The sequence below is a fragment of the Cimex lectularius genome, unplaced genomic scaffold, assembly GCF_000648675.2.
Source record: "Cimex lectularius strain Harlan isolate CLEC.00 unplaced genomic scaffold, Clec_2.1 scaffold198, whole genome shotgun sequence".
NCBI classification, from domain to species: Eukaryota; Metazoa; Arthropoda; class Insecta; order Hemiptera; family Cimicidae; genus Cimex; species Cimex lectularius.
In genome coordinates, this window is record NW_019392853.1 from 255,248 (window position 1) to 283,187 (window position 27,940).

At 34.2% G+C, this 27,940-nt stretch overlaps 1 protein-coding gene across 3 annotated transcripts in view; it reads right to left on the reverse strand.

Moving 5' to 3' along the window:
* LOC106669461 (group 10 secretory phospholipase A2) overlaps positions 1 to 17,911 on the reverse strand; it is a 60,739-nt gene extending 42,828 nt beyond the window's left edge. For 2 of the 3 annotated variants that reach the window (XM_014398958.2, XM_014398961.2), the window contains exons 1-2: positions 17,874 to 17,911; positions 15,906 to 16,285 (exon numbers count right to left, since the gene is read on the reverse strand). In XM_014398958.2, the coding sequence (XP_014254444.1) occupies positions 15,906 to 15,963 (58 nt within the window). In that variant the 5' untranslated portion in view covers positions 15,964 to 16,285; positions 17,874 to 17,911. Of the gene's footprint in view, positions 1 to 15,905; positions 16,286 to 16,362; positions 16,830 to 17,873 lie in introns of those variants that run through there. The other variant, XM_014398959.2, reaches the window with a different exon arrangement.
* Positions 17,912 to 27,940: the final 10,029 nt, after the last annotated feature.

Below are 27,940 nucleotides of genomic sequence, written 5' to 3' on the forward strand. Positions count from 1 at the left end.
GTCGGGTAATGTAAAACTCAATTCTAAAACCAATATAGACATAACGCATAGAGCAGTGGGCTCCAATCAAACCTTTTAATCTCCACAGAATCCATACCTTCCCGACACGAATCCTTAGCTCCATCGTCAACGTTCTATGCTGTAAACCATATCATCCTTAACGACCTAAATGTTCCCTTTTTAAATGAAATTGTAAAATCTAGGTTCCAAAAATTCCACACCTCCAACCCACTCTAATCCACACGTGAAATTACTTTCCTCCCGATCTCTTCCTAGCAAACCTTTTCGACGACTAAATAGGCAGTGTCCCCGTCACCTGCTCTAAGAGAGAGCGAGTGATTAAGTGATGATTTCTAAATTAGGACCGCTATCAGTGGCTAGCTTCTCTATTCGATGTCTTTTTTTTAATTTGAATTATTTCGTTATTGCCGGAATTGGAACTTATTGCCGCGCAGATTGTTGCCAGTCCTATTACTCAATAGTAAAAACATCATTAAAATTGTGAAACTTTTATTAAAAAATAATGAAAGTAATGCAAATAAACAAAACAATATCTTTGGTATAAAATTAAACAAAAGAAAGAACATCTCGCTTTTAAAAATTAATTGAAATGTTAAAAATGTCCTCCATCTAGAGCAAGGCAAGCCTGCCAGTCGATTCCTTACAGATTTTATTGCACTCAAATATTTTTTCTTTTTTCGTGCTTAATGTTGCACCAAAGAGTCATTTTTTTTATTACTTTCATTATTTTACTACTACTTTTATTATTTTAACATAAGTTGAAAAACCTTTTGGACTAATGTTTTTGAACCTTTTGAAACGGAAAAATCAATTTTTTCGCAATTAATTGTACTGTCCTTTGAGAAATTGAGAAAACTCGAGTTTACGGTTCATTAAATTAAAATTATAAGACATGAGGTTGAAGTAACCTGAAAAGTGAAATATCTGGAATACAATTGGATATCACGGTTTGGATCCCTTCAGCCCGTTTTCCCTTGCGGTTATACATTATTATTAGTCTTATTTGCCCCGGTTAGCAAATTTTCTCTATTTTCTTTACTTCCTTTATTATACTGTTAATTTTGTTCGTGTTACAATTAGTCGTTTAAATTCTAAACTGGATATGAAAAATTTTATGTTTGGCAAATATAACAATTGGTACAAGATGCAATGGTGAAGTGAAGAGACATAGAGTTAGACTATTCCAAGATGGAGATTATAAATTGGTGCCAAAAAATCACTGTTGCCAATACACGGGAGGAAACATTGAAGGAAAAACACGACACCCACCCTAAACTGATGGGATTAGCTAAGCTTTAGTAAATTTAGTAATTGGTGTTGCCCTGAGGCAACGTAGGGCAAGAAGAGGTAGGCAGCGATAAATCAGTGAGAAACATTACTTTTCATGAAAAAGGGAAAGTATTGCTCTACATCGCTAATCTAGCCATCTCTAACCATTGATAATCCCTTAATATTCGTTATTAGTCATTTTCAAGGACTATTGAAAAGTATTGAGACTGGGCGTCACACGATGCGATCAAAATCAGGTCCCAGAATTATCATAGGCAACGGTGTTAAACACTTGGTCGCTGGAATTCAGAGGTAATCAATCCCCGATTCAACTGTTAAAAGAAGACCTGCCCGACAAATGCCTTCTTCTTACCACAGAACATGAGAGAGAGAGAGAGAGAGAGAGAGAGAGAGAGAGAGAGAGAGAGTGTGAGAAGACCATACAGGAATGGAAAAAGTCTTATTATCTGATGAGACACGAGAGCAGCCCTTAGATGCCCGTTCGCTGTGAAACTGAACACCTAGAGAACGAATCGTTCAGTGCTGCACGTCGACGAGTGTATGTCATGTGTTGGTTCATTTCTTTGGGGGGGGGGGTTAATCACCGAATTGGTACCGATTCAAGGACTTCCATGCCTTACGTTATGTGGAGATGAGCTTACGCCATGTAGTGCTTTGTGTTAGGCACTGTATCATTGCTTTTGCCTGGTAATGCTTGGCCAATTAAGGCAACATGCCCTATTGAGTAGTTAAGCTCCACAAGTATCCATACTTTTGATAGGACAGCAGAACCTTAAACCAATTGAAAATGTTTAAGACAATCTCGAATGGTTCGGTCACGAGATCGACCTCCCCCTTACAACCCTTGAAATACTACAGGCTACTGTGTATAAAAATATCTTAGTTTAAACAAGATTAAATATTTAGAAATGGCATCCCCCACTCATTTTTAAGGATAGATTGGTAGTGATTTTAGGTTTGAAATTCCATATTAAAAAGGAGTTGATATACCTTAGGGATCAGATGATTATTATGTAATGCCTGACATATATTCGACAGGCTAAAATGCCTCGGTCGATTAAACAGCCTTGTACGGGTTCCTTGTCCGGTGTACGCTTCAGAATTATGCTCTGATAACTCGCAGGATAACACTACTCAATCCTTTCGGTCGTCTTAAACAGCCTATTTTGGAAAATATTTACGTAAAAAGGGGGCATTGTTACGATAATCGTGCATATTACATTATGTAAATTGATGCGGAAAATTATACACTAAGAAAAAACATCAAAAAGAAGATGGATCTTCCTGATTTCTTTTTTTATTTATACAATTTAGGATATTGCATTCGGAGCCTTTTACTATCTTTCTGGGATCCGATTGTTAGAGGGAATATAGTTTTTTTAAAATCTATGATTTCAATCAATCAAATTACAGGTTCATTTCCCCAGAGAAGTCAAGAAGAAAAGGAAGAGAACACATTGTCCAAAAATTGGGGGCAAGAGGCCAAAAGGCATGTGTTACATTATGATTTGCATTGACTTTTCCTTCCAACAGGCGGTGTCGATTTAAACAAAAGGTTCAAAATAAACTCCTATCGTTTCCACAATCGGCATAAAAATCCAACTAGGTTCAACGAAAATAGGAAGAAATCGACTTTTTGTTGTCCGATCGCGATTAGAGCGGATCCAGAGATGAAAAATATCGAAAGTGAAACGGCCCGTTTTTAACGCTCATTCCTTTGAAAAGACGGAAGAACAAACGTATAAACTTGACCTTTGTCGCTTTCACCGTGCGAAGAAGGCATCTCGTCGTAGTCGTCGATCCGATGCCGTCTCATTCCGTAGAAAGTGAAACCGCGCTCCAATGTCATTACCGGGCAAGGTTGCCGACCGAATATGTAACTGACCTGACTTAAGATTATGTCATGCCTCTTAAGCGGCAGGAATAATTTGTCGCTGATCATACTGAATACACTTGGGATGAAAAAACAATGTCCTCCTAACAACGATAACTACCTCATTAGTTAGTGTATTAATTAACGTATTTTTGCGACATTTCTTCCTGTGCTTGGTAGGGTGATGAACCTGTAGCTTGGTCCCGGTCACTGTTTCTGTTTGTCAGACGTGTTTCAACTTTTAATCAGCTTTACTAGTCTATTTTGTTTTTTATTTCATCGGGTCTCTTTTTGTAGTTTATCGGTTTTAAATTAGCCTGTCGACATTTTTCATGGTTTAAATTAATGCTTGTTTATTTCTAGTACATTCTACCGTCCCTTCTAATATAAACTCAAGCTTTTTTGCATTGTTAATTATTTGTCGCGTTCCCCTTAATCCATAAATGACCATATCACACATCCTCAAGAAAAGTGACACAACGCAACAAAAGAAAATTTTACAGGAGAGACAGATGGAAGTTTAGTTTTTTGATTTATGTATTAAGTACACGCCACTACTGATATGATCCATCAGTATTTTTTGTTTATGTGATCAAGAAAAAACATACCCCATAGATGGATATAACATGTTGATAAAACAATCATACGAACAAAATAAATATCTTTTTAACAATTCAAGAAATAAAAGTTAAATGTCTAATTGATTTATAAAATTAATAAAACAGTCTTTGAGGTCTTCCTATAACAATTGTTGTTCGGAAATAGGCCATCCTCGTCCGCAGCACGATGCCAGGATAATTACGGTGCTATTTGTCTTTTATAAAGCAGGCATTCGAGATGAGAGAACGTCTGCGCGACGGCCTGGCTGCATGGGGATGCTGGCGAAGTCCCCAGCCCGAGACGGTGTAGGTATGCCTTGCAGTTGTAATGACCTGTTAATACTTTTTATGAGCTAATGATTCTGTGGAATTTAATTTGGTTCCTTTTTTAATTAAGTGAAGATACTGCCAGGCCTGCCTTTCCTTGTGTAAGGTACGCCACATCTCTTCCCACTCATCACTCTGAGTATATCGCAGCTTGAAGGTTCTTGGGATGTTTGCAATACGTTATTTCGGGGATTTCGTCCCTCGCAGCTTCTTTAGCCAAACGGTCTGCCTCCTCGTTGCCACTTATTCCTATCAGCTTTGGCCCAATGGAAAATTACCTCTCCATCCATTTCGTTAACGATAATTATTTTCTTTCATTTGTCCAAGATTTAAGCGAAAACCCAAAACATTAAAAATCCAGCTGGACTTCCCCTGTACAAACGACCACTTTTTGAGTTGTGACACTTTTTTAGAATATTTTGGCTCTCAGTAATTTAAGTTAGTTTGTTTGCTAACGATAGTGGTGGTCAATGAATGAATATAAGAATATTAATTTCTTTGTAATAGTAACAGACAACATACAAACCTGACAAACAAGCATACATCTCTGATACGAAAAACATATTTGTACAATGATTTAACAATTGTTTTTTCATTATGTGAAATTAATATAGGCCCTGACCATGTCCTTTAAATTGGTCGAAAGCTTGACAGTAACAACTGAATTTGCGTTTTTCTTCAAGACCTTGGTCCAGAGTGTTCGTGAGTGAAAAATTGGTCGATACTTCTAACATTGAAAGCTAAAATATTTCTAAAATTTGTACTACTTTGCTCTTATAATGAAGAGAAAAACGCAACATAAGAACTACGAATGCTGTTAGATTCAGTAACATACATACAATTTTATTTTTTTCGCATAAAATATAATTGTGGTAATTCATTATTTACAATAATTGGATTTTCTGTAACATTTTTGACCTGCAACTTTGAAGCTGAGTATTCGTGCTTCCCACATTTGCTATTGGAATCTGAAGAGCCAACTACCAGCGCTATTGGCCATACTTTTATTCTCATTGCTCGTTATCAAAGATCAGCAATCAATGAGAAGATCCAATATCCAAAACACTTTGCACCTAAGCTAAAGAGGTGGAATTTGAAAATGACCGACTACATTAGCATTAATGATGGCACTTTCCTTCTTGTTGGTTGCCAACGAATTTAATATCAAACATTTAAAGAACTAAATAATCCGGTTTTTAGAATTTTACTACTTGTGTCACTTTTCTTGTGGGAGTGCGATTTATGCTCTTATTTTCTTTCTATCAAATGTAATAATATGTCTAGTAGCTTCGTCTAATCGATACTTTCCTTATAATCAATATGCCTAATTTATTAAATAGATTAATTAGTTTGTTAAGATTGTGGTATTTCTTTTTGAAGCTATTACTGAGTAACCTGTTGATTAGTAGTTTTCGAAAAATTTGGTACACCTATCCTCGCTGTTTTAGTCTGTCAGGCGTGTTTCTACTTTTTTGCAACTTTATAGGCGAGTTGGTATGGTTTATATTAATCAGGTCTCCTTCAGTATATTTGTCGGTGTTGCCTTTGTCTTTCGACCTCTTTGATAGATTAAATGGTTGAGTTGTGTATTGTGTTGTGTTTGTTTATCTACGTTTTCGTAGAACATTTTTTGCTATTTTGAAATAATTTCATAAATTGTTCTATTGTTGGTGATTCGTTGTGGTTTATCTTAACCCTGAAATGACAGTTTATTTGTGTTCTTTTATTTTCTTTCTGATTTTCGATGTAATCTTTTATCTAGTGGGTTAATCTTGACAATGTTTTGCCTTACAATCAAAAGCTTTATAATTTGTTGCATTTAGTGCCGGTTTTGCCTAGAAAAATTGTCAGATTTTAAGATTTCTTTAGGAAGTTTGCGGAGTGATAATAACGTTCTATTGTATTCGATTAATTTTGGCCGTCTATCTCTTCTGTTTTTAGTATGTCAGACGGGTTTCGGCTTTTCAGTAGCTTAATGTGTGCGTTTTTGTTAAATCAAATCCTATGTTCTTCTTGAAAGGTTTAATGAGTCAGTTTTTTACGTCTTTAACTAACTAAATCTAGGTTTTTTGTTTGCTCTAGTCATTGTGATCCTTTTTTAATGTATTTAATCTTTACCTTCTTATCTGTGTTTCTTGACTTTAGTGCAATTTACCTGTAATGTGTAGATTTGATAGATTCATCTCTTCCAATATTTATGAGAATAATTCAATCAATGTATCTTTTTGAAGTGTCTTTTTTTATACTGTTTTTTATTCAGTAATTATATACTATAGCCGTTATGTACTATGGTTGTTCTATGGTTTGAAGTTCGTTTTTGGATGTATTGTTTTTAATTTGTTTGTTATAGTTGCTGCTTGCGTGTTTGAGTCAGCCCGAATGTCTATTGCAATTGGTATTCTGTATATTTCGAACTAGAAAATGCATGTAATTGTAGTGTTCGGTGCAAACGGCACAAACCCGTCAAACTGACTAAATCTTTAAAGGTAGTACTAAACATCTACCGTTATGTGAAAACCCCTTCTATTGATGCAGTAGCAGCTGTCATATCAACCTCCAGGGTTTTGGGGTTTTGAAAACAAAAGCCAATTTTTAAATACTCTACGTGTGAATTCATTGTCGCTGGATGCGAACCCGGGACTCTTATAGTGATGAGTCGCCGTGTCCACGCCTTCTCATGCCTGTTAGTGTGTGTTTTTTTCGTTGTTATTATTATATTATATGTCTACTATGGTGAGTATTTGAACTGCGTCGTTGAAATTATTTATTTTAAAAGTTTTATTTAAATAATAATTAAATATTAACTTATGTAACAAAAATATAATAAGTAAAATATAAATGTTGATATGACGCCTGTTCTGCCCATGGGTTATTTCCTTCTTGTCTATAATTGTTGCTTCAGTCTCGTGGTTTTCAAATCCCAACCTCAGTCTGTTGTACTTACTATTGGGTTGTCCGGAAAATAATGCAGGATTTTGGTATTAAACAAAAAAAAAGAAACTAGTTACTTTAAAGCAATGTTCTTTAATCAAAATAATTTCCCATACNAATCCTGTAAACGTAAACAGAATATTTTATATAGATTTTTTTTAATGAAAACTTAAAATCCTGCATTATTTTCCGGACAACCCGATATTTATGATTTCTGCAATAATATTTATTATAACAATTTGATCTTTGAAATTGTATTTTTATGAATCATGTAACTTTTTTATTTATTGCGTTTTAGTTGATCGAAAAGATAATAAAACCTTGATTAATGTTTACTCGAAATTCCTCGCATTATTTCCCAGTTAGTTCATTCCCACCCTTATCTACATGCCTTTATTATTCATAATGTCGGCATAAATTCAAAATATTTCGTTTCGTTTATAATTTTAACAGTTTTGATTCTTATCGTTAGTCATATTTAAATTCTCTGTTCGAACAAACATTTCATTTTTTACTATCTCAGATAGTTTAAAACGAAAAAGAAATTTTTTCATAAGATCTGTCCGATCTGCAGAATATTTTTTTATTTATTTATTTTTATTTTATTTTACGAGGGTTCGCAACAGCAGAGGTCATATAAACCCTCGGGGTGCCGGTGTTTAAAAAAAAAAGCCCATTTGTAAGTATGTCGGGTTCGAATGCAGGGCCGCTGGATTCGAACCTGCATTCGAACCCGGGACCTTTACCTTACAGTGATGAGCGCCGTGTCAACGCCTAAACCGTTGCGGCCACCGACGCCCCACAGAATGTTGTTATAATCGAAATATGCATATTTGTCACAATGTTGTTTACAGGTTGAGTAAAAAGCGTGAAGTTTAAAAGTGAAAATGGTATTATTTTTTATATAATATTTATGATTGTCTGGCTTAAAGTCTTAACTAATTCATGATCATTTCTTTTCTCACTTTGGCTTAGGAGCAGGGTAATGCAATTAAAACTATTGCTTTGAAGACCTCTTTCCTTCCGAACATTCTTATATTTATCAAGGAATGGAACAAATTTTTACGATTTGAAAAATAAAATAGCATTGTTTAATTATGACGATTAATCAAAAAAGTCCTGTGTGAGGAGTTGTCTGTTTAGAGCCGCGAAAGTTCGTCGAACTGGAACTACGTGATTGTCTTGCATCAACGTAAATCTACGTCGGATCCAGTAAACAACGATAGTTCCTGTTTTTCTACTTGAATATTTTAAGAAATTTTTCTACGGAGAGAAAAAGGTTATTAAATTTTAAATTTTGTTTAATTGTTATAGTTGGATGCTTTCAGACAAGTTGTATATTTACCTTTAAAGTCTTAAATTTGTTTTTTATCATAAATGTTTACAAATTGTATTATTCACATCGAAATAAGTCAACAGTTGTTCTCCCTTAGCCACTTCAGTTGCAGGTTTAAAAAAATGCAATTTCACCCATTTTAATATTAGAAAACTTTCTAATTTGGTTTATTGCGTTCTGTATGTTTTCATAGTTTTGAGGAAGTGTGCACAATAACAATGACAACAATGGAATATAATGGCATAGTAATTTTGCGATATTAGGACAAAGTCATGTGAAAAAAATATATAGCGACCAAAAAGCAATTTTATAAGTGCTGTTTAAAGGGTCATTTACCTTCCCTTCTAAACTATGTAAATCAATGTGTTTTCTACTCACTTTACACTATTTATCACATCAGAAGCTTTTGAGGCAATTGCACAATAGTTAGGTTTTTAAAATTGTTAATGTGTGATAAAAGGGCGATACATCGGCGAAATATCAGACACTCCGACTCCTCCCAACATTTTATTGTGCACACGGTATAAAAAGTTTTTCTTATAGGAATGTATTTATGTGAGTGGCTAAGTTTGTAAGAACGGGTCTTTGAAACTATTTTTATTGATTTAAACAGTTAACAAATATAAACAATTTACTAATTTTATATTGTTGATATTTCAAAGTTTTGCTTAGTAGAATGAACGGGACATATATACTATTCTTTCTCTCGAAATCGCTTAATCCTTCATCATTAATCAAACTCAAGCTTATATTTATCACAGAAGAAAGTAAAAATACGTTATTTCTTAATTATTAAAAAATATATGTATATATCTATTTTTAAAAAAGTGGTAAACTGAGGTATATTACTGCTATTTTAATATGATGTGCCCCTATAGTTTTGGGATGTTTTTTCTTTGGCTGTTTATTATCATTTTGCCTTTAACTCTTTTTCTTTCATATTACTTTAAGCACTCATTCGTTAGCAACATTTTGAGTCTATAACCTTCTGCAGTTCGTCTATTGTGTCGTTTTCAAATGCAGGGGTACAATGCTAAAATGAAACATGAAGAATAAACAAAAATATTAATAAATGTATCAATCAGGTTTCTATCTGTGTGTGTGTGTGTGTGTGTGTGTGAGAGAGAGAGAGAGAGAGAGAGAGAGAGAGAGAGAGAGAGAGAGAGAGAGTGAGTGAAAGAGAGAGTGAGAGAGAGACAGGTTTATTGGCCACCTCTTTTATCCCTATCTGTCTGTACGAAAAAGATGATCCCAAAAAGCTTGTATGTTGATTTGATCCTTACAGATTGCCTTGATCTTCCTATCCCCGTAGGGTTGTTAATGTGCAACGCGTTCTGCTTCTCCCTATCTTCCGTGTGCCAGTCTGTTAAATCAAGTCACATTTATAAGGTCGTGGATGGTGAAGTGCATATTTTGGCGTTGTCTTGGTAGATCCTAGCAAAACTAATTTATTTTTATTTTTACCTGCCCATGTGTGTAAGTATTTATGATAGTATATGTAGATAAGGGATGGTAGATAAGTGGAATGAGATCCGTCATAATGTTCACAATTATTACTAGTATTTAATATTGGAAAGATATAAAAACTGTGAATTTATATGAAAAATGCGGGTAGATATAGTTTGAACAAACCTCGTTTATATGCAAATAGCCGGGGAGGAATCGTCCGTGAGTAAATTTGAGGCTTAAATACGCGTACATTTTACGCGTTTTTTATTTCATTTGTTTTTATTTGCGTAGCCCTCTTTATTAGCACAACGTTTCACATTGGCGGCTGTTAGTCCAAGATTTACAACCGAAAATAAAAAATTCAAAACAAGACTTTCACTGCCACCTTGGAATAAAACCAACCGTACTCCGCATGATTATCACGATCACATCCACGTTAAAAAATAAAATTGAAAACAAAGCGAAACTCGTTTTAAAGTTCAGAAAAATAAAGCAGAAAAGTTATAAAACAATCGAATTTGAAATGATTTGAAGAGTATACATTGCTGTAGTCTTACAATGAATGATAGTCGATAAATATAAATTGTTTCATAATAATAATTTTTCAAAATACATCAATTTAAATAAGGATTTATAAATTAATAATTGTAGCTTGGCTGGAAATTACAAGCATGTTAATTCCAGGTTCACATGACTCAACAGAATAGGTTTGCTGAAAAAAATACAAGACCTTAATGCCTAAGCAAATTCTTAAATTCACAAAGCCCTTGTAAGTTTTCTTTTTGGATTTAAAAATAACAAAAAATTTAAATTCTGAAATGCATTAATTGTTTTCTTCTGGTATGCGAGCGATCACCCATTCATGCGTACTATTTTTCAACGCCAGGTGAACATAAAAAGGGGAATATGCTTATAAACATTCAGCACGTTCTTGGCTACAGTAGTCCCTTTTCAAAACCAGACGAAATCAAGAAGTTGAAACAAATTACCTTTGAAGATTCAAAGAGAAAATTATTGGAAGTCTCTAAGCCATTTGTACTTAGGAGTCTATCGACTTTGGGAAAATTTAACCGCGCATCCTTTCATTTTACCAGTAAATATATGGCCATCTCTAGAATTCTTAAAACTCTTTCTGCCTTAAAATTGAAATCTGGTATCTTAAAATTGTGTGTGTTTTTTAAATACGTTTCTTTCATCTGTGAGATTTGGTGTCTTGAATGAGGCAATGGTGTCGAGAGAATCAATAAAAATTCTCCAGCTCCTTCTATCCTTGATTGTTTTATTAAATAAAACTAAGTGTTTTATTGATTTTCCCTACCAAATTATTTTTTTTTATTGCTAGCTAACATTCTCTAGTTCAGACCTCCATACTTGGTGATGGACTGGCAGCTAACCCCGAAATGCGTAGCCAGAAGTAAAGAAATTAATTGGTTTGAGAAGTTAAACACTCTCGGGCTCTTCATCTGACTGGAACCTGGTGCTAAAATGTTTTTAAAAATCATGGTATTTTGGACTTTAACTTTTGAAGTGATTGATATCAGCCTTAATATTATAATTGTATACAAAAAATAAGGGATAAGGTAAGTTTTAAAGAAGCTCAGCTCCCTCGTCAACCTTTCGAGAAAAACATCCCCTTCATCGGGACTTCGAAACTTTTTCCAATGATTTACACGGTTAACAGATATAAACATCTTCACACAATCGGGGAAATCATTGGAAATAGTAGAAAGTATTGGAGCCAAGCAATTATATGACAACGATGTTTTTATTTATTGCCTAGCAAATTTTTAATTTTGAATGGATAAGTGTATCAGGATTATGGTCTGTAAGGTATGAGATATTTATCATAATTGTTTACATCTGACCTTCCTCAAGGCTGAGAGTTGATGTATAAATTACAACAGAAACAATCCATTAGTCAATATATATATATATATACACAAGTATTTGTTTTCATTTTCATTGTGTTGTAATTACATGATTAATTACCTTGTTTAATTGAGTTATTATCAAACGTAGACCTACAAATACTCTTATCAATTGAATAATGATTGTAAGAAGTCTTTTCAGAGGATCTTCGGAAGAGGTCAAAACAGAGAAAACTTCCTTACGGTTTTCGCCGAGCTTTCGACAGTTTTATACTGTCATCTTCAGGGCCTGTTTTATTATCATATAAACAAACAATTAAAACATGAAAAAACAATAATTACAACAATAATTGGATATCTTACTTTAAAACCTTAATAGGAAATTAAACAACATGGTGTTTTGGGCGCAGAAGTACATTATGTTTTTTTCGTCTCAGCATCTAAATATTGATTTAAATGGAATACATTAACAATTAAAAATTATAGCTAAATCAATATTTAGATGCTGAGCCGAAAAAAACATAATGTACTTCTGTGCCCAAAACACCATGTTGTTTAATTTCCTATTAAGGTTTTAAAGTAAGATATCCAATTATTGTTGTAATTATTGTTTTTTCATGTTTTAATTGTTTGTTTATATGATAATAAAACAGGCCCTGAAGATGACAGTATAAAACTGTCGAAAGCTCGGCGAAAACCGTAAGGAAGTTTTCTCTGTTTTGACCTCTTCCGAAGATCCTCTGAAAAGACTTCCTGTATCCAGCAGGTCGATAATCTAGTTCATCGTTACAAATAATGATTGTGTCTGATGAAATATATACAAAGGCCGAACGTTTGGCACATGTTAAAATCTCATTGAGTGACCATAAATCTGATACTCTACCCATCCTAAATTAGACATAGTTTCAAAGTCCTGACGAAGAGAATATATTCTTCGAAAGCTTGACAAAGGAACTGAATGTTTGTCTTTCTTTCAAATACACCATATAAGTGATTGATTTTTACTTATTTAGAAGTTCGACCTAGAAAATGTCAATCGGCTTCGAGGATTTTTAATCAAGTTAAAATTTAAAATTCAAAGAGCAATGCACATTAGGTTTAAATTGTAAGAATGACAAGCTCGATCATTTCCTCTTTGAATGTAAATTTAATGAAAAATAATTACAGGTAACTAACAGGTATATATCTCAGCAATGAATTCTTAAGCAGACATTTCTAATATCACAAACTACATCCAAATCAACATTTGTCATTATTGTCAAACCGAATTTACAGAAAAAATAGAATTTGTAAAGTTAGAATTTATTTGGCCACTTTATTGCTTTATTTTTAAATAAAATATTATTATTCGTAGTTAATTCTTGTTATACAATAGTAAATAGGGTAAAAGGCAAAGTTAATTTTACTGCAATCTTTTCAGAAAACTTCGTTTTTGCTTACATAATTATTTTCTTCTTTCTTCAAAACTCATGTATATATGTTTTCTCCTTTATTTTTATGATCTAACCAGTCAGTGACATATTGTCACTTCTATTTGAATAGACGTGGTATCGATATCAATAAAACAATTAATTAATTAAAAAGTGACATGGCTTTTGGAAAACTATATACAAGAAAGTTTAAAAACTTCTTTACAAAAAAGTTCTACGAATTATTATTTTTTAAATATGCCAACATTATTTATTATTCGAGCCTATATTTGAGTCCAGTTTGTTTTCTAACATGTCAACCTCCCGAGTTATCGACTCCTTTCTAGTGCTAGAATATTTTTAGACAGGCGTACAATCCAGGGAAATAGAAGGCTCGTATAACACGTCGATTTTTATAAAACTGAAGGACGAGTATATCTGTTCTGCGACTGTTTCCCTTTGGATTCTTTTAATTTTATTTCCATTGAGTTACCCCTTATTTAGAAGAGCGCCCGCACAACAGCAACAAAACTTAGACGCTATTTTCTCTCATGATGTTCATCGTTATGTTTCACCCTTTCGAAAAGAACAAGAAAATGGACGGCAATTATAAAAATTAAAAAAGACCTAACGCTTACCTTGCGTTTAATATCCAATTATCTGAGTCTAAAAAATAGTTTTTACGCCATATTTTTCAAATAATCTTTCTAAATTCGGCATAGAAAGTACAACAAAAGTAGATCATATTATATGAACAATATACACAGTTTTAAACTTTTTTTCTCGCCCATGCCCGCTGTTCCTCCTAAAAGTTCATAACACATACATTTTGCCTAAATTCAACGCTATTACAACTGTTAGAAAGCTTAACTTTTTTATTTTAGCCAATGTCAACAAGGTCCAGACATTAAAAGTGAGAAAAATAAGGATGAAATCAGGAAAACCTATCAAAGGTTTTATTTTATTTTTCCGATTCTGAATAATTTACAAAGACCATTATGCCGTTTAAAGTTGTTTATAGTGTTTTCAATCCCTACAAAGAAGAGCAGTGCAGTCGTTTCAAAGTTATTACCTTTTCGAGATTTTCAAGAAAAAAGTTCTACACAGTTAGAGAGAGAACTATTTAATAATATTTTTATTTTTCAAACAAACTGTATTTAGAGATTTTGGGGAGCAGAAAATCATATCATCTTTGTTATTTGCTAAAAAAATTGTTCACTACAAAATTGTTTTCTACTTTGCAAAAAGACGAAATGAATCGACGCGAATGAGCAAATTCGACCTATCAATCAAAATACAATACATACCTAATTATGTTGTTAGGTAAAAAAACCCAAAAAACACTAAATACAATTTTTTTGCTTTTCAAATGCCGCGATTTTTTCCCGAAAATCACAAAAATATCACAAAAATGTGATAGCTTTGAAACGATCCTATTAATAATCTGGAATCTCTACAGAGATTAAGAGTTTTATAACCTACATGTAATTCTTCTGTAAATAAATTAAAACCAGGGAAAAGTTTTTGTTCACTTTTTCCTAAACTCACTTATAAGAACAGAAGAACCAAAACTTGTTAATATTGCCTCAAAAGAAGAAAAAAAAGTTTTCCAACTTTTTTGTAATATCGTGACCATTGGAAAAAACCCAATGAAGTTACGAACACGACATCGTAGGTAAAAAACAAACAAAAATATCTAATTTTGTTTGCTAGAAAATTTTGCATTTAAGGGCTTTAATGTGTTCTTAAAACCAAACCGGTTTATTTTTTACAAGTGACTGTTTTGGCCTAATTTACTGGAAGCGTCTTTTCGTGTTTGGAAATTCGTAAAAATGTGATCCAGCCCCAAAAATGTCTCTATTTTTGGTATAAATAATCTTGGGTAAAAATTTTAAAGGTTGGTAAAATGAGTCCAAAAAGGATCCTGTTAATCTAATTAACCCACTTAAAAATCAACTAATGTATAATAACCTTGAAATTAGCAAACACAACAAAGGCAGAAAAGCATATTTAAACAAAATTGTTTGTATTCTTTAAAATATTTGGGTTTTTGGTTCCTAGGTTCTATTGACAAGAACTCTTGGACATGTGTATAAAATATTTTGAACTAATGTCACTAAAAAAATCGTTCGAATCGGACGCCTCATTTTATTGTGATTATTTCAAAAAGTTGAATAACAAATAAATGGCCACTTTTATTGGATTTGGAAACACAAAAATTCAAAGTTGACTAGATATATTCATTTGTGTAGTTTTTATAGCTAATAAAATAAATTTCAAACAGAAAGAACAATAAGTATCTTTGGATTTGATGAATACGAAAAATGAAATATACACACTAAGGAATTAAACAATTACATAAATAAAATAGCAATAGCCAATCACGTGAAAATTTTCATTTCAAATTTTCTGAAAATCAGTATTCCGCGCCAAAAATTTCTCAATAATTTTGGGTTAGGAGATTTCTTCAATAGAAAAACAAAAATCATCACTGCAATGTTTTCAAAATTTGTGATGTGTTAAAAGCAGAAAAAGACATGATTTAATATATAGATAATAGAAATTAAACTATTATCATATAATTTGTTATAAAACACAATAGAAACAAATTTTAGTGGGTTTTTGAAAATAAATATTTTTATGGAAATATTATTGTAATCATAGTATTGTTGTCTTTTTTTAAAGATTTGTTATGACTTAGAAGAAACCCCATGGAGCTCATTGCTAGTGTGAACTGTCAAGTGATTGAAAATCTCTTTGTGAGTTAGAAAATATACTTGATATGGAAAAAAATTAACTTACTTGTCGGTCTTATAGTAAGAAACGCGATGAAGATGATGATGACGGTTTGCGAATCCATAGCGAACTGTTCTCCGACTGTCGGTTACTTTCACTCAATTCCCACCACCGCGGCGGGTACAAGAAGCGTCCTCGTACCAAGGTCCCTCCCTCTCTTTCTGGTCACTTTTCGGCCCTGCCAAAAGACGATCCTTCGGCTGCACCGGCTCGCAGAAGACTTCCGCGGTCCGTGGGGTCCCGTCGGTGCAGAGACGTCTAACCTCGACTGAACCTTGCCCGTCGGCTCGCGTGGTATTAATACTGATCAGGAAAGACGAATTTACGACGATGTCCTTTATATTTGACACTCGTCGATTTATGTCGTGCCAATGTTGAAACTGATCCTTAAAAATATTAAAATAAAATCAGACATTCTAGAGACGAATGTAGGAAAGACTATGTGACTACAGACATTTCTTACTTAATATTGAAAATGCCATTGAAATGTAGGACATTAGCAAACATTGCAGTTTGACAAATAAGAGAATGTGTTTAGAAAAGAATTCACAATAGAGTGTGCAAAATCAGTAACGAATCATCAACATAGAAAAATTCTAAAAATTATTTCAAAAGAAACAAAAAATGTTCTTGAAAACCTAGATCAAGAAACGTAACACAATACAAATGTCAACATTTAATTTATCAACATACAGAGGAAATCTGATAAATAAAACCCACAAGAAATAGCCTATAAAGCTGAAAAAATAAAAAACACGTTTGTCAGACTAAAACAGGGATGATAGGGGGACCAAATTTTTCGAAAATAACCAATCAAGTTACTCAGTAATACAACACAAGAAAATCCCACCATGTTAATAAACTAATAAAAAATAACCTAGTAAATTAGATATAAAACTGCATTAAAGACAGCAGAAACTATTAGAAAACCATTGATTATGATAAAAATATCAACAAGACAAAGCCACTATACACAATATTACATCGAAAGAAAGAAAAAAACACATACGAAGAACCCAAATATATGGTTATGACTGGAAGGGAAACCAATAAAAACTATCAACAACACAAAAATTTTGAAATTATATAAAAATGGACAACAAATATACTTGAAAATTTATAAATAAACAACCGCAACACAATTCACAATTCACATCAACAATTTAATGTATCAAGTGGTCGACAAGCAAAGACAACGCTGACGAGTATAAAAAAATTCCATTAAAGAAAAACACAATCTGACTAGTAAACCTGATAAAAAGTAGAAAACAGTGATGTACCAAAAAGGCGAGGATAGGTGGACCAAATATATCGAAAGCGATCAAGGAACACCAAGGAATGTTATCACTCCACCTATTTCAAAACGATCTCACAATCTGAACTATCTACTTAACAAATTAGGTATAAAAACTGCACTGAAGACAAAAATACAATTACTAATTATGAAACAAAACATCGACAAGACTATGCCCCTAGACAAAAAGTTACATCGGCCTGATAGAAAGAATAAATGAAATAAATAAACGATTATTTATGGATTAAGGGGCATCAGAATAATTCATCACAAAAAAGCTTGAGATTACTTCAAAAAAGGACGAACAATGTTCTAGAAATAAACAAACACAACACAACCAATCATTTAAAACATTTTATAAATTAAAAAAGAAATGGACCGATGATAACAATGTCTGGAAAATACCAAAAAACACCAAACTTTAATTCCTGAAAGACGTCAAAAGACGTCACACTCACACAGAGACGTGAATAATGAAAACACCACACACCGAGCTGGTAAAAAACCGAGACACATCTGACAGACCGAAACCAAAAAAGATAGACGGACCAAATTGATCGAAAACGACCGAGCATTCATTCATCATCCCGCTAACTTCAAAAACATATCCCAAAATCTGACCGTTTTTCTCGCAAGGAATGTTAAGAATTGTGCAAATTTTCAGTATGGATTGTTGTTACCTTTTCAATACTTCTACTGTTTGTTTGTTTTATAATAATTAATAATAAGAAGTTAATCACTAAAAAAATTCAACCGTTCAAATTAAGAGTGTAATAAACAGTAAACAGCTGTTAGGCTCAGGAATCGGAAGATTAACAAAATCCTAAAGAAATACGGGTGGCTGCGTGATCGTGCTACCGTGTTTTGGCGGTTTTTTGTCTTTCTCAAGATAATATAAAATTGTAAAAATACAAGTGAAACGTGTTGATACGTAGTGTAAAACGGCTTGAAAAAATGTGTTTTTTCTTTAAGCGTCTTGCCATTTATGGCTTTGGAATTTTGGAATTAATATATTGGGTTGTCCGGAAAATAATGCAGGATTTTAAGTTTTCATTAAAAAAAATCTATATAAAATATTCTGTTTACGTTTACAGGATTACTCATTTGTATGAATGTCAACACTTATTAATCCTCTTCCAAATGATATTGTTTGTTTACCTCTGTAGCATTCCGCTACTTGGAAATAATTCAGTCATCCTTATAATGTCAAAGCGAGAATTTCGTACGATTTTCTTTTACGAGTTTAAACTCGGCCGAAGCGGAGCCCAAACGGCTAGAAACATTAACCAAGTCTGGGGCGAGGGTTGTGTTAATGAGTGCACTGTGCAAAGGTGGTTTAAAAAATTTCGGGAGGGAGATTTCAGCCTTGAAGATGAAGAAGGTCGTGGAAGGCCTTCCTCTCTTAATGATGATGTTCTGCGATCAGTGGTGGAAGAAAACCCCAAAACAACTGTTCGAGAACTTGCAGAGCAACTCAAAGTCAGTAAAACGACCGTCGCTGACCACCTCAAGGCGATTGGAAAAGTGAAAAAACTCGAAAATTGGGTTCCACACTCATTAAACGATCGCCAAAAAAATCAGCGCTTTGATGTTTGTGCATCACTTCTTTGTCGAAACAAAAATGACCCATTTCTGGCCAGAATTGTTACATGTGACGAAAAGTGGATTCTGGACAGTGGCTCGACAAAGGAGAAGCTCCAATACATTTTCCAAAGCCCCCAACTCATCAAAAAAAGGTAATGGTTACGGTATGGTGGGCTTCATTTGGTTTAATACACTACAGCTTCTTAAATCCTGGCGAAACCATCAATGCTGAATCATACTGTAACCAAATTAATACCATGCATCAGAAATTGGCAGTAATGAAGCCCTCTTTGGTCAATCGGAAAGGGCCCATTTTGTTGCATGACAACGCTCGACCACATGTGTCACGTGTAACGTCACAAAAATTATTGGAGCTTGGCTATGAAACTTTGCCTCACCCACCCTACTCTCCGGACCTCTCGCCTACTGACTACCATTTTTTTAGACACCTGGACCACTACTTACAACACATAATATTCAAAAATCAAACGGAACTGGAAAATGCATTTATTGACTTTATCAATTCTAAAAATTCTGAATTCTACTCAGACGGAATTAATAAGTTACCAACACGTTGGGAGAAATGTATTGAGAGTATGGGAAATTATTTTGATTAAAGAACATTGCTTTAAAGTAACTAGTTTCTTTTTTTTTGTTTAATACCAAAATCCTGCATTATTTTCCGGACAACCCAATAAGTGAGTACCAATAATTCCAAAAAAGTATCACTAGAAATACGACAGCTTCCAAAAAAATGGACATGATATGATAACAGCTGAAGTTCTTCAAGAACTTCCCAAAAAAGCCGTCGTCATTGTGACTTTTTTATTTAACGTAATATTGAGAACTACACACTTTCCCATACAATGGCAACTTCCTTACATTAAAACCCCAAAGCCTCATAAAAATTTAATTGCCCCATCATATTATCTTCCTGTTAGTTTGTTACCCGTTCCTTCTAAATTCTTCGAAAAATTATTTTAAGAAAGAATTAGCTCTATTGCTGCTTTAAACATCTTACCAGACCATCAAATGGATTTAAAAACCTATCATTCTAATACTCAACAACTTCACAGAGTTACAGATTTCATTACTTCACGAATCGCGCAGAATCTGCACACGACTGGAGTGTTTCCGCATGTTGCTAAGGCTTTCAACAAAGTTTGGCGGGTTGAGGGATTTTTATACAAATTAAAATTATTTTTACTCCAGACTTATTATCTGATTTTACAAACATACCTTAAGGAGAGATTTTTCGAAGTATACCAGGGATAGGAGACTTCTGAGATGGAAGAAATACTTTTAGGTTGGCCACAAGGGTCAATACTCGCTCCTCTGTTGTTCACAATTTTTACTTTGCATATGCCCACAAATGAGAATGCACTTACCGCCACATGCGCAGATGGCACCGCCATATTAACTAGTCATTCCTCTTCTACACAAGCTTCACGTATGTTACAAAACCACATATCAAAAATTTAAAAAATAGAGCAATCTTTGGAAAATAAAGTTTAACCTCTCAAGTCACAGCATACCACCTTTTTTACGCTCAGCTGTCCTAGCATACTTATACAATGCACTTGTTCGTCAATTCGACAAAGTTAACTATTTAGGACTTACATTTGATAGAAGAGTAACTTGGAAACCACATACACGATTAAAAAAACAGACACTCAACAAACGACTTAAAATGTTTTATTACTCAACCGGCAATCAAAATTACCATTAAAATCATAACTGTCGATATAGACACATACTCAAACCTTTATGGATGTACGGGTGGCCAAGCTTATGGATCGGCCAAATATTCCAATATACAAAGATTATAAAGTTTTCAATCCAAAATGTTAATTGTTTCTGCCTCTTTTTACGTAAACAATAACACACTTAACAGAAATCTTCACATGCTATCTGTTTTTTCAACCATTAAAACATTTTTAAGGCGTTTTCATAGTAAATTACAAAATCACACTAACACACAAATACTACTCTATTCCCCACAATTACCTCATAAGCGACTGAAAAGATTATGGATAAGAGACCTCTTAAAAGATTAATATAATTTTATTAATCCAGAGCATTGATTGGCAGCTTTCTCTATAAAGCCCGTAATAACACAATAGTAAATTGACATCCAATCTGCTGGTTGTACGTAATACATGTACAGTTGTAGACAAAAATAAATGAAGTGAAAAAAATTTGAACGTTGTTTTTTCAATTAATTATTAACATTTAAAATTCGTCAACGGCTAATAAAACTGGACGTCAAACCATGAAAAATTAGAGGCCGGCTTCGTTGCACGCCGCTACGACTTTTCATTTTTCCGAAGTCACAACGGCATAAACGCCTACAACTTTTCCTCTTTGCTGAGATTATGTAAAAATCAAAAGGCCGTTAAAGCAAAGGCCTGTTTTTTTAATACCGAAATTTCTTGGAGTGTAACAAGGATTGTATACGCCAAATTAACGATTGTCATTTCCTAGTGGTTTTGTTCATTTATCAGTCATTGCCGTTTAGTTTTTGAAAATATACTGCTGATAATCGAAGTAAATTTACGAATATTCTTTGTGTATGGTAAACAATTTTTGTAAAATTAAAAACTGCCGTCACACTCTCGTATAGTTCATTCTTTATTTTGATCAGTTTCAACTAAATCCAAAAATTCTGATTTTATCAAATTTAGCGTTGGTTTAATGTTCAAAGCAAAATTTACTACTTGGGACATGACAACTGATTCCATGCCAGATAATCAACCTACATGTTAGCGATACCTTTGAGTGATGGATATAATCAAAGGCCAATAATCTACTAGTTGACATTTAAATTTATTCGTTACAAGCTAATTCATTTCAGAAAATTGAATATAGTAGGTCTCGATACTTTTCCGTGCGCTTAAGGGACAGAAATGTTAAGCTAGAGAAGAAGAAATTTTCGTAAGATACAGATTTATTTCATGTAAGAAAATCTGTTAACATAAACTTGGGCGTTGTTCGGGATATATAAATAAATTTAGGGACTGGATAATAAAAGCAAAAGAAGTTTTAAAAGACTGAACTATAACCAATAACCAAAAACCAGTAATCTACTTGAGATACAAATTTATTCCTTGCAAGATTATCCATTACCAGTAACTTGGGTATAGTAGTGTGTCCATAAATTTGGATACTGGATTGTTTAATTGACAGAAGTTTTAAGATTCAGAAGAAGATTGACTACTTGAGATACAAATTTATTCCATGCAAGATAATCCAATCATAGAAACTTGGATGTATCAGTGATTCGATACTTTTGGTTGTTAGTTTACTTAATAGACTGAAATTTTAAGAGACTGAAGAATATTTTGCAAGTACATCGTATAATCAAGTAAAATCTTTGAAACAGAAGCTTGTTATAAGAAATTTATAAAGATTATTATAAGAGATTTCTTTATTTCCATCGATACTTGAATCCGAGATTCGTTAATAGGAAAATTTTTTTAAGATGCGCCGCGTCAAAGATTTCTTTTTTGAAATAAAAATAATTAGAAAAGCCAACGATGATCAACTGAAAATGCAAATAAAGAATTTATTGTGCGCCAATTGGTGAATTGTGATTTCTGTCTATTTTCCAGTTAGCTTTTTTTTTACTTGGTCGAAGCATATGTAAAGGAAAATATTTTAGAGAGGAGTTTCTGTTTTTCATTGCTTCTGTATCTACCTTAAAGATTAGTAGGGCAAGGTCAGGAACGATCAGCAAAGCCGCCAAGCCTTATATCCAAATGGCTAAGCATTCGAATTCACTATGATATAGATAACCGTCTGGTCTTTAGTTTTCAAATAAATTGTTTGTTTTTCTTTTACTTTCGGCGTAAATCGCCACTCAAACCCTCTGAAACAACTTAAGACACACTAAACTTCACGGGATTTTCTTCAAGCTTTGGCACCTATTCAAATCTCTCTCCCCATGTTGTTTACAGCCTGTTTATTCTTCCGCACAGGCGCAATAAATTATTTTAACCATTCCACATAAGCGTTTATGCCGGAAATATTCTTCTCCATTCAGCTGGGCAGGAGTGACGACAAGATTGTCGCAATGAGGGCTGTTGACTTTCTCTGAACATTGCTCACAGGCGGACGACCGCCAATTAGAGAGGCACCATTAGAAAATTAGTCCCAGTTCACTGTTCTCCTCATCCTCAGCTCTTTCCGCATTTTCCCTATCGTAGAACGAATCCAGACCATATCTCTACTGTGCAGTTCCGATGAGGTGCATTATCTACGTAGGTAACCGTTTCAAATTAATATACCAACAAAAAGTACAATGTTAACTAGGATTATTTTAATTCATTGTTTCAGTAGTCCGATAATAATTATCCGGGACGAGGGAGATCTCCGCAATAGTCAGCCCGACGCCCTGATTTTCATGTGTGGTGTAGGCTTAAGTCGGAAGTGTGTAGAGTACTCATTGAGGACAGAGAACACCTGATTGCAAGGATTCGGAAATCGTGTGAAGAGATTAGCCAACAATGAAGAAGTTCAAAGGGCTACATCAGTTGACCAGATGTCGACAGGATATTTTTCAAGGAAGCCAGTTCCAGCAACTTTTTTCATTAAAAAATCGAACGTTTTTTGATGACTTCATTGTAATTTGTATTAAATTAATCCATATTTGCTCATAATTGTCCATATTAATTATTCCAATTAATTTTTTTTTAATCTAAGGTTTGTGGTTGAGATGAAAAATTAGGACGAGCGGGATTCGAACCGACGACCTTCGGCTCAATTCGCCTCTGCTCTAACCACTTGAGCTATCGTGACTTCGATCCCTTCGGACATCAACACATCTCACCCTACAACCGTTCGCATTTTCCCTCTTTTTGCCATATTTTCATAAGCATATATTTTGCCATATTTGTATTATTTTTGAACTGTTATTGCGATCTGAATAAGATCACTTGTCAACATTCAAAGAGTATTGGCAGAAAAAAGTGGTTTTTATTTAAAAAACAACAACGTGTTTTTCTCGATAAAACCTTAAAATGGCATTTGTTTGGAACGGGTTGAGATATATATGAATGATTGGCGGCATTTAATTACAATTTTGGTCTAATTTCGTATCGTCATCTACTTGCAATACCCACTGTATACACAATACCTACAATACCTATCATACACTAAAATACAAAACACCTGACACGATTTTGTTTGTTTTTTCAAACTATATGTATTTTTATCGTTATAACTCCTACAAATTCATTAATTTCTGATGTTTAATTTGGTTTACATTAAAAGAAGTATGTTATAATTAATATAACGGTAAAAATACATATGCACAGTTTGAAATATATACAAATTACGAGTGTCCGGTTTTTGCCTTTTTTTACCTTCTAAACCAAATTAAACGAGATCAGAAATTCATGATTTGAATAAGAATTATTTAATTATGATGATTTGAAAAAAAATCACCAAAACACCGGAAAATCATTTGGTGTAGATTAAAATTTAATTATCTCGTATATACCCGGTGCTTCTCTCTCTATGATTCCCTAGTAATTGTAGAGAACTTGATGCAGGACGTCTAGAAACTAGGCTATTCTCAGGAAGACTTCTGATGACGGTGTTAAAACACACCCTTACATTTCGTACCGTTGACTACCTATCGTAGTCGTTAAAGGCGTTAGAAGGCGTTAAATGACGGTTCCTACTACGGAACCGTCTTGGCCAAAGCATCTGCCCGAGAGATATTTTCTCGATTTAAAACCATGCTTTCATGAAAAAATTCATAATTAATTTTTTATTCAACTTTATTGTACAACAAAAAAAAACATATTTTTAACGGAGGGTTCGCAACAGCAGAGGTCCCATCAATCCTCGGGGTGCAGGTGGTTGAATTTGTAGCTATGTCGGGTTCGATGGGAGGGCCGTTGGATTCGAACCTTTACCTCATAGTGATGAGCGCCGGTCAACCGTTGCGGCCAGTAAAAAAATTTAAAAAGCCAATTAACTCACTCAACAAGTTGGCTTTGGAAAGCATGAAATTTGACTAATTTTTAATCTGAAGTGTAAAAGGATTAATAACACTCTATAAAGGTAAACAACAAGTTATTAATGCTGAGTGATTGGTTTTGTGATAAAACAAATTCTATTATTCGGGATAAAGCTTGCTTTTATAAAGCCCATTACACTCTTGGAGAAGACATTTGGAAACACAAATGGCTTATGGCCGGGCAATTCGACCACAGGGAGATGTGTGTTTCCGGCCCTATAAAGGGAGTGTGAAAACTATTCGACATAATATGGCAAAAACCTTTTAACAAATGCGAGACTGGTCCCTAACAAATTTGCTATTCCCGATTCTATCTCCAACTGATTCTCCTTCCATCCATACGTTGAGGAGGCATCTGGTAGCGGCTAATGCGAAGAGGCTCTAGCCATTTATTCAGATGGTTCCAAATCCGACAACGGTGTGGGCGCAGCCTTCCATATCCCAGCTAGTTCCTTCTCAAAACAATTCAAACTTTCCCGCATTGCCTCCATTTTCACCGCTGAAGCTCTAGCAATCCTAGAATCCTTAAAATATGCCCAATCAATTAATCCCCATAATCTAATTATCTTTTCCGACAGTCAGAGTGTCCTATCCGCCATTTCCAATATCCACAATTCTAACCACCCTTTAATATCTCATATATTTAACACCACCATTCAACTAACCAATAGAGGCACCGTAGTGCACATAATTTGGTCTAAAGGCCACAGCAACAACAAAGTTAATGATGAAGCGGACCGGCTGGCCAAGTCTGCGGCCTCCGCTGGCATTCCCTGCTCTATTATCTCCCCTAGAGATCTTAGGCCCACATAAACAGTTACTGCAGGCTCCGTTGGCAAAATGAATACTCCGCCAGCAAAAAAGGAAAATTTTATAAATTCATCCAATCTATCATTCCTACCTTCCCTTGGTTCCGATCTTACAATAGTCCTCGCCATTCCCTCACCTCTATAATTCGGCTTCGCCTAAACCACAATTGTCTTCCCTCCCACCTCTATAAAATAAATATCCTAGACTCTCCTTTCTGTTCCTGCGACCCCTCGTGCATAGCTGATTCCAACCATATTTTACTAGCCTGTCCCAATACCTCCATCAATCGAGAGTCCCTCTACAACACTCTAATTTCTAATAATATCCCTCTTCCTACCTCAATATCCGTTATACTCTCTTTTACCCGCAATCCCGCAATGTATACATTTCAAACTTGAAGTTAAGAGATTTAGCCAATATGTTAGACCGTAAGGCAAAAAAAAAATTCACTTTTTGTAAAAAAAGATTCATTTCAATTCATCCAAAGTAGTTACAAAAACTGAATCTATGTACTCACCCCATCTTCATCATTTCCAAAATTTCTATGACGTTACAGTTTTAAACAACATCAGCTGAAAACCTCTTCCCACCGAGCAGAGGTTGAGCTCGAGAAGGGAAACCGAATTTCTTAAAGGTCCCCCAGCCAGTGATGACAATGATAATACATAATTTAAATAAGAGATAATCGGCCGTATTATTTGTAATTTATGGGATGGTTAATATCCTAAAAAAGTATTATTATTCCCTATCGTTAATACATATCTCCATCCCACAAATTCATCCATCTCTCCTTTTTATTTTCCTAACAATGTCTCCGATTAACATATATTTTACAGGGAGGGGTACAAAATAATCTATTGCAGGCAATTCGACAAAGTAATGTCTTGACAACATTACAGCATGTGATTTGGTTTAATATGATAAGTGCCGGCGAAAATGGCAAGCTGGAGTGAAAAACGATTTTTTTTCTTGGAACCTTTTTATTACGAAATTGCAAGTTGGTCGTTGTTTCATTATAGAAAAGCCGACTGCTTTCGTTCTCACCGCCAGAATATCGGTTATCGCAGCGGCGAAGTTCAGTGAGGTAACGATGAGAAAGCTCCGGCCCTACTTTATGTCAATCCGGCTTCATCCAATAAAAAAATAAACAACAAAACACTAAATTTTATAATAATGGATTTAATATTACAAAATGCAGATCGAAAGTGATTTATTAATTTGTCAGTTAGCAAAAATGACAGCAGGGCGATAAAACGGGGTGGCTTTAGAGCTTCCCTTTACTAATGATATTAAAATGCAATCACGCTGTAAAAAATTGAAAGTCAGAAGTGACCGTTGTGATTCTATATTAAATCTGTTTTAGATGTTTTATGGTCAAACTCTATTTATCTGTTTTTATTGGAAAATTTAAATTAACGATTACTGCTATGCAAAGTTCCATGCATGCCGTTGCTATAAGCCACGATTCAAGTGCCAAGGATCTTAGTTTATCAGCCCGAATACCACACTAAACTACCTACATTTGGCATATTCAAAGATTCCACTTTATGATTTGTCAAAAGCTTAAGGTAAGTGTGCCAGCAAAAATAATAAAATATACTTTTTTTATAAGTGAATATCGTGAATGTTGTGTACAATGAAGTTTGGTTTCAGGGGAATAGTCGTTTGTTCAACCGACAAAAATTCACAGAAAATGAAAAGAGTATTGTATTGCTTCTCCCTGCTTATAACTCCGTCTTTCAGAGCCTCTAATCTATATGGCCATGCACTTCTGACCATTGTGGTCCGTATGTTTTTGCTGTGTTTTTATTCGGCCTGCCGATCTGTAGATATAAATTTGATGAAGTGGCTGTGGGTATTTTGGCACAGCGTCCATTAGGACTGTTATGTCCGCCACTTATGTATTACAGCTCACGATCTAGATACGAACTTTTTGATACCTCTACACTCTCGGGTTTGTGTAATATTAAAAGACGTGAATGACCGGAGCCAGTGCCGGTTTAACATATCAACTGACTCGTAGATCAACAGCTAGTGTAAGTTTGTGTAATTCATATATTTTCATGTGCCTATTAAGAAAGCAATGTCAAGACAACAGACCTGTGATAAATTGAAATTTCTTTTCGGTTTTGTTACAGCAGTCTATTTTAACAATAGGCAAGGCTATCTTGATGATTGTTGTCCTGTTTCTTAATTTTCATATGACCATTCAGTCGGCAAGGTCCGGTCTACAGACCTGTGATAATCAAGTTTTTCCTGTTTTCTTGTCTTTTGTAAGCTTAGGCAAGATTGTCTGATGATTGTCCACACTTCTGAACAACGCCTCCG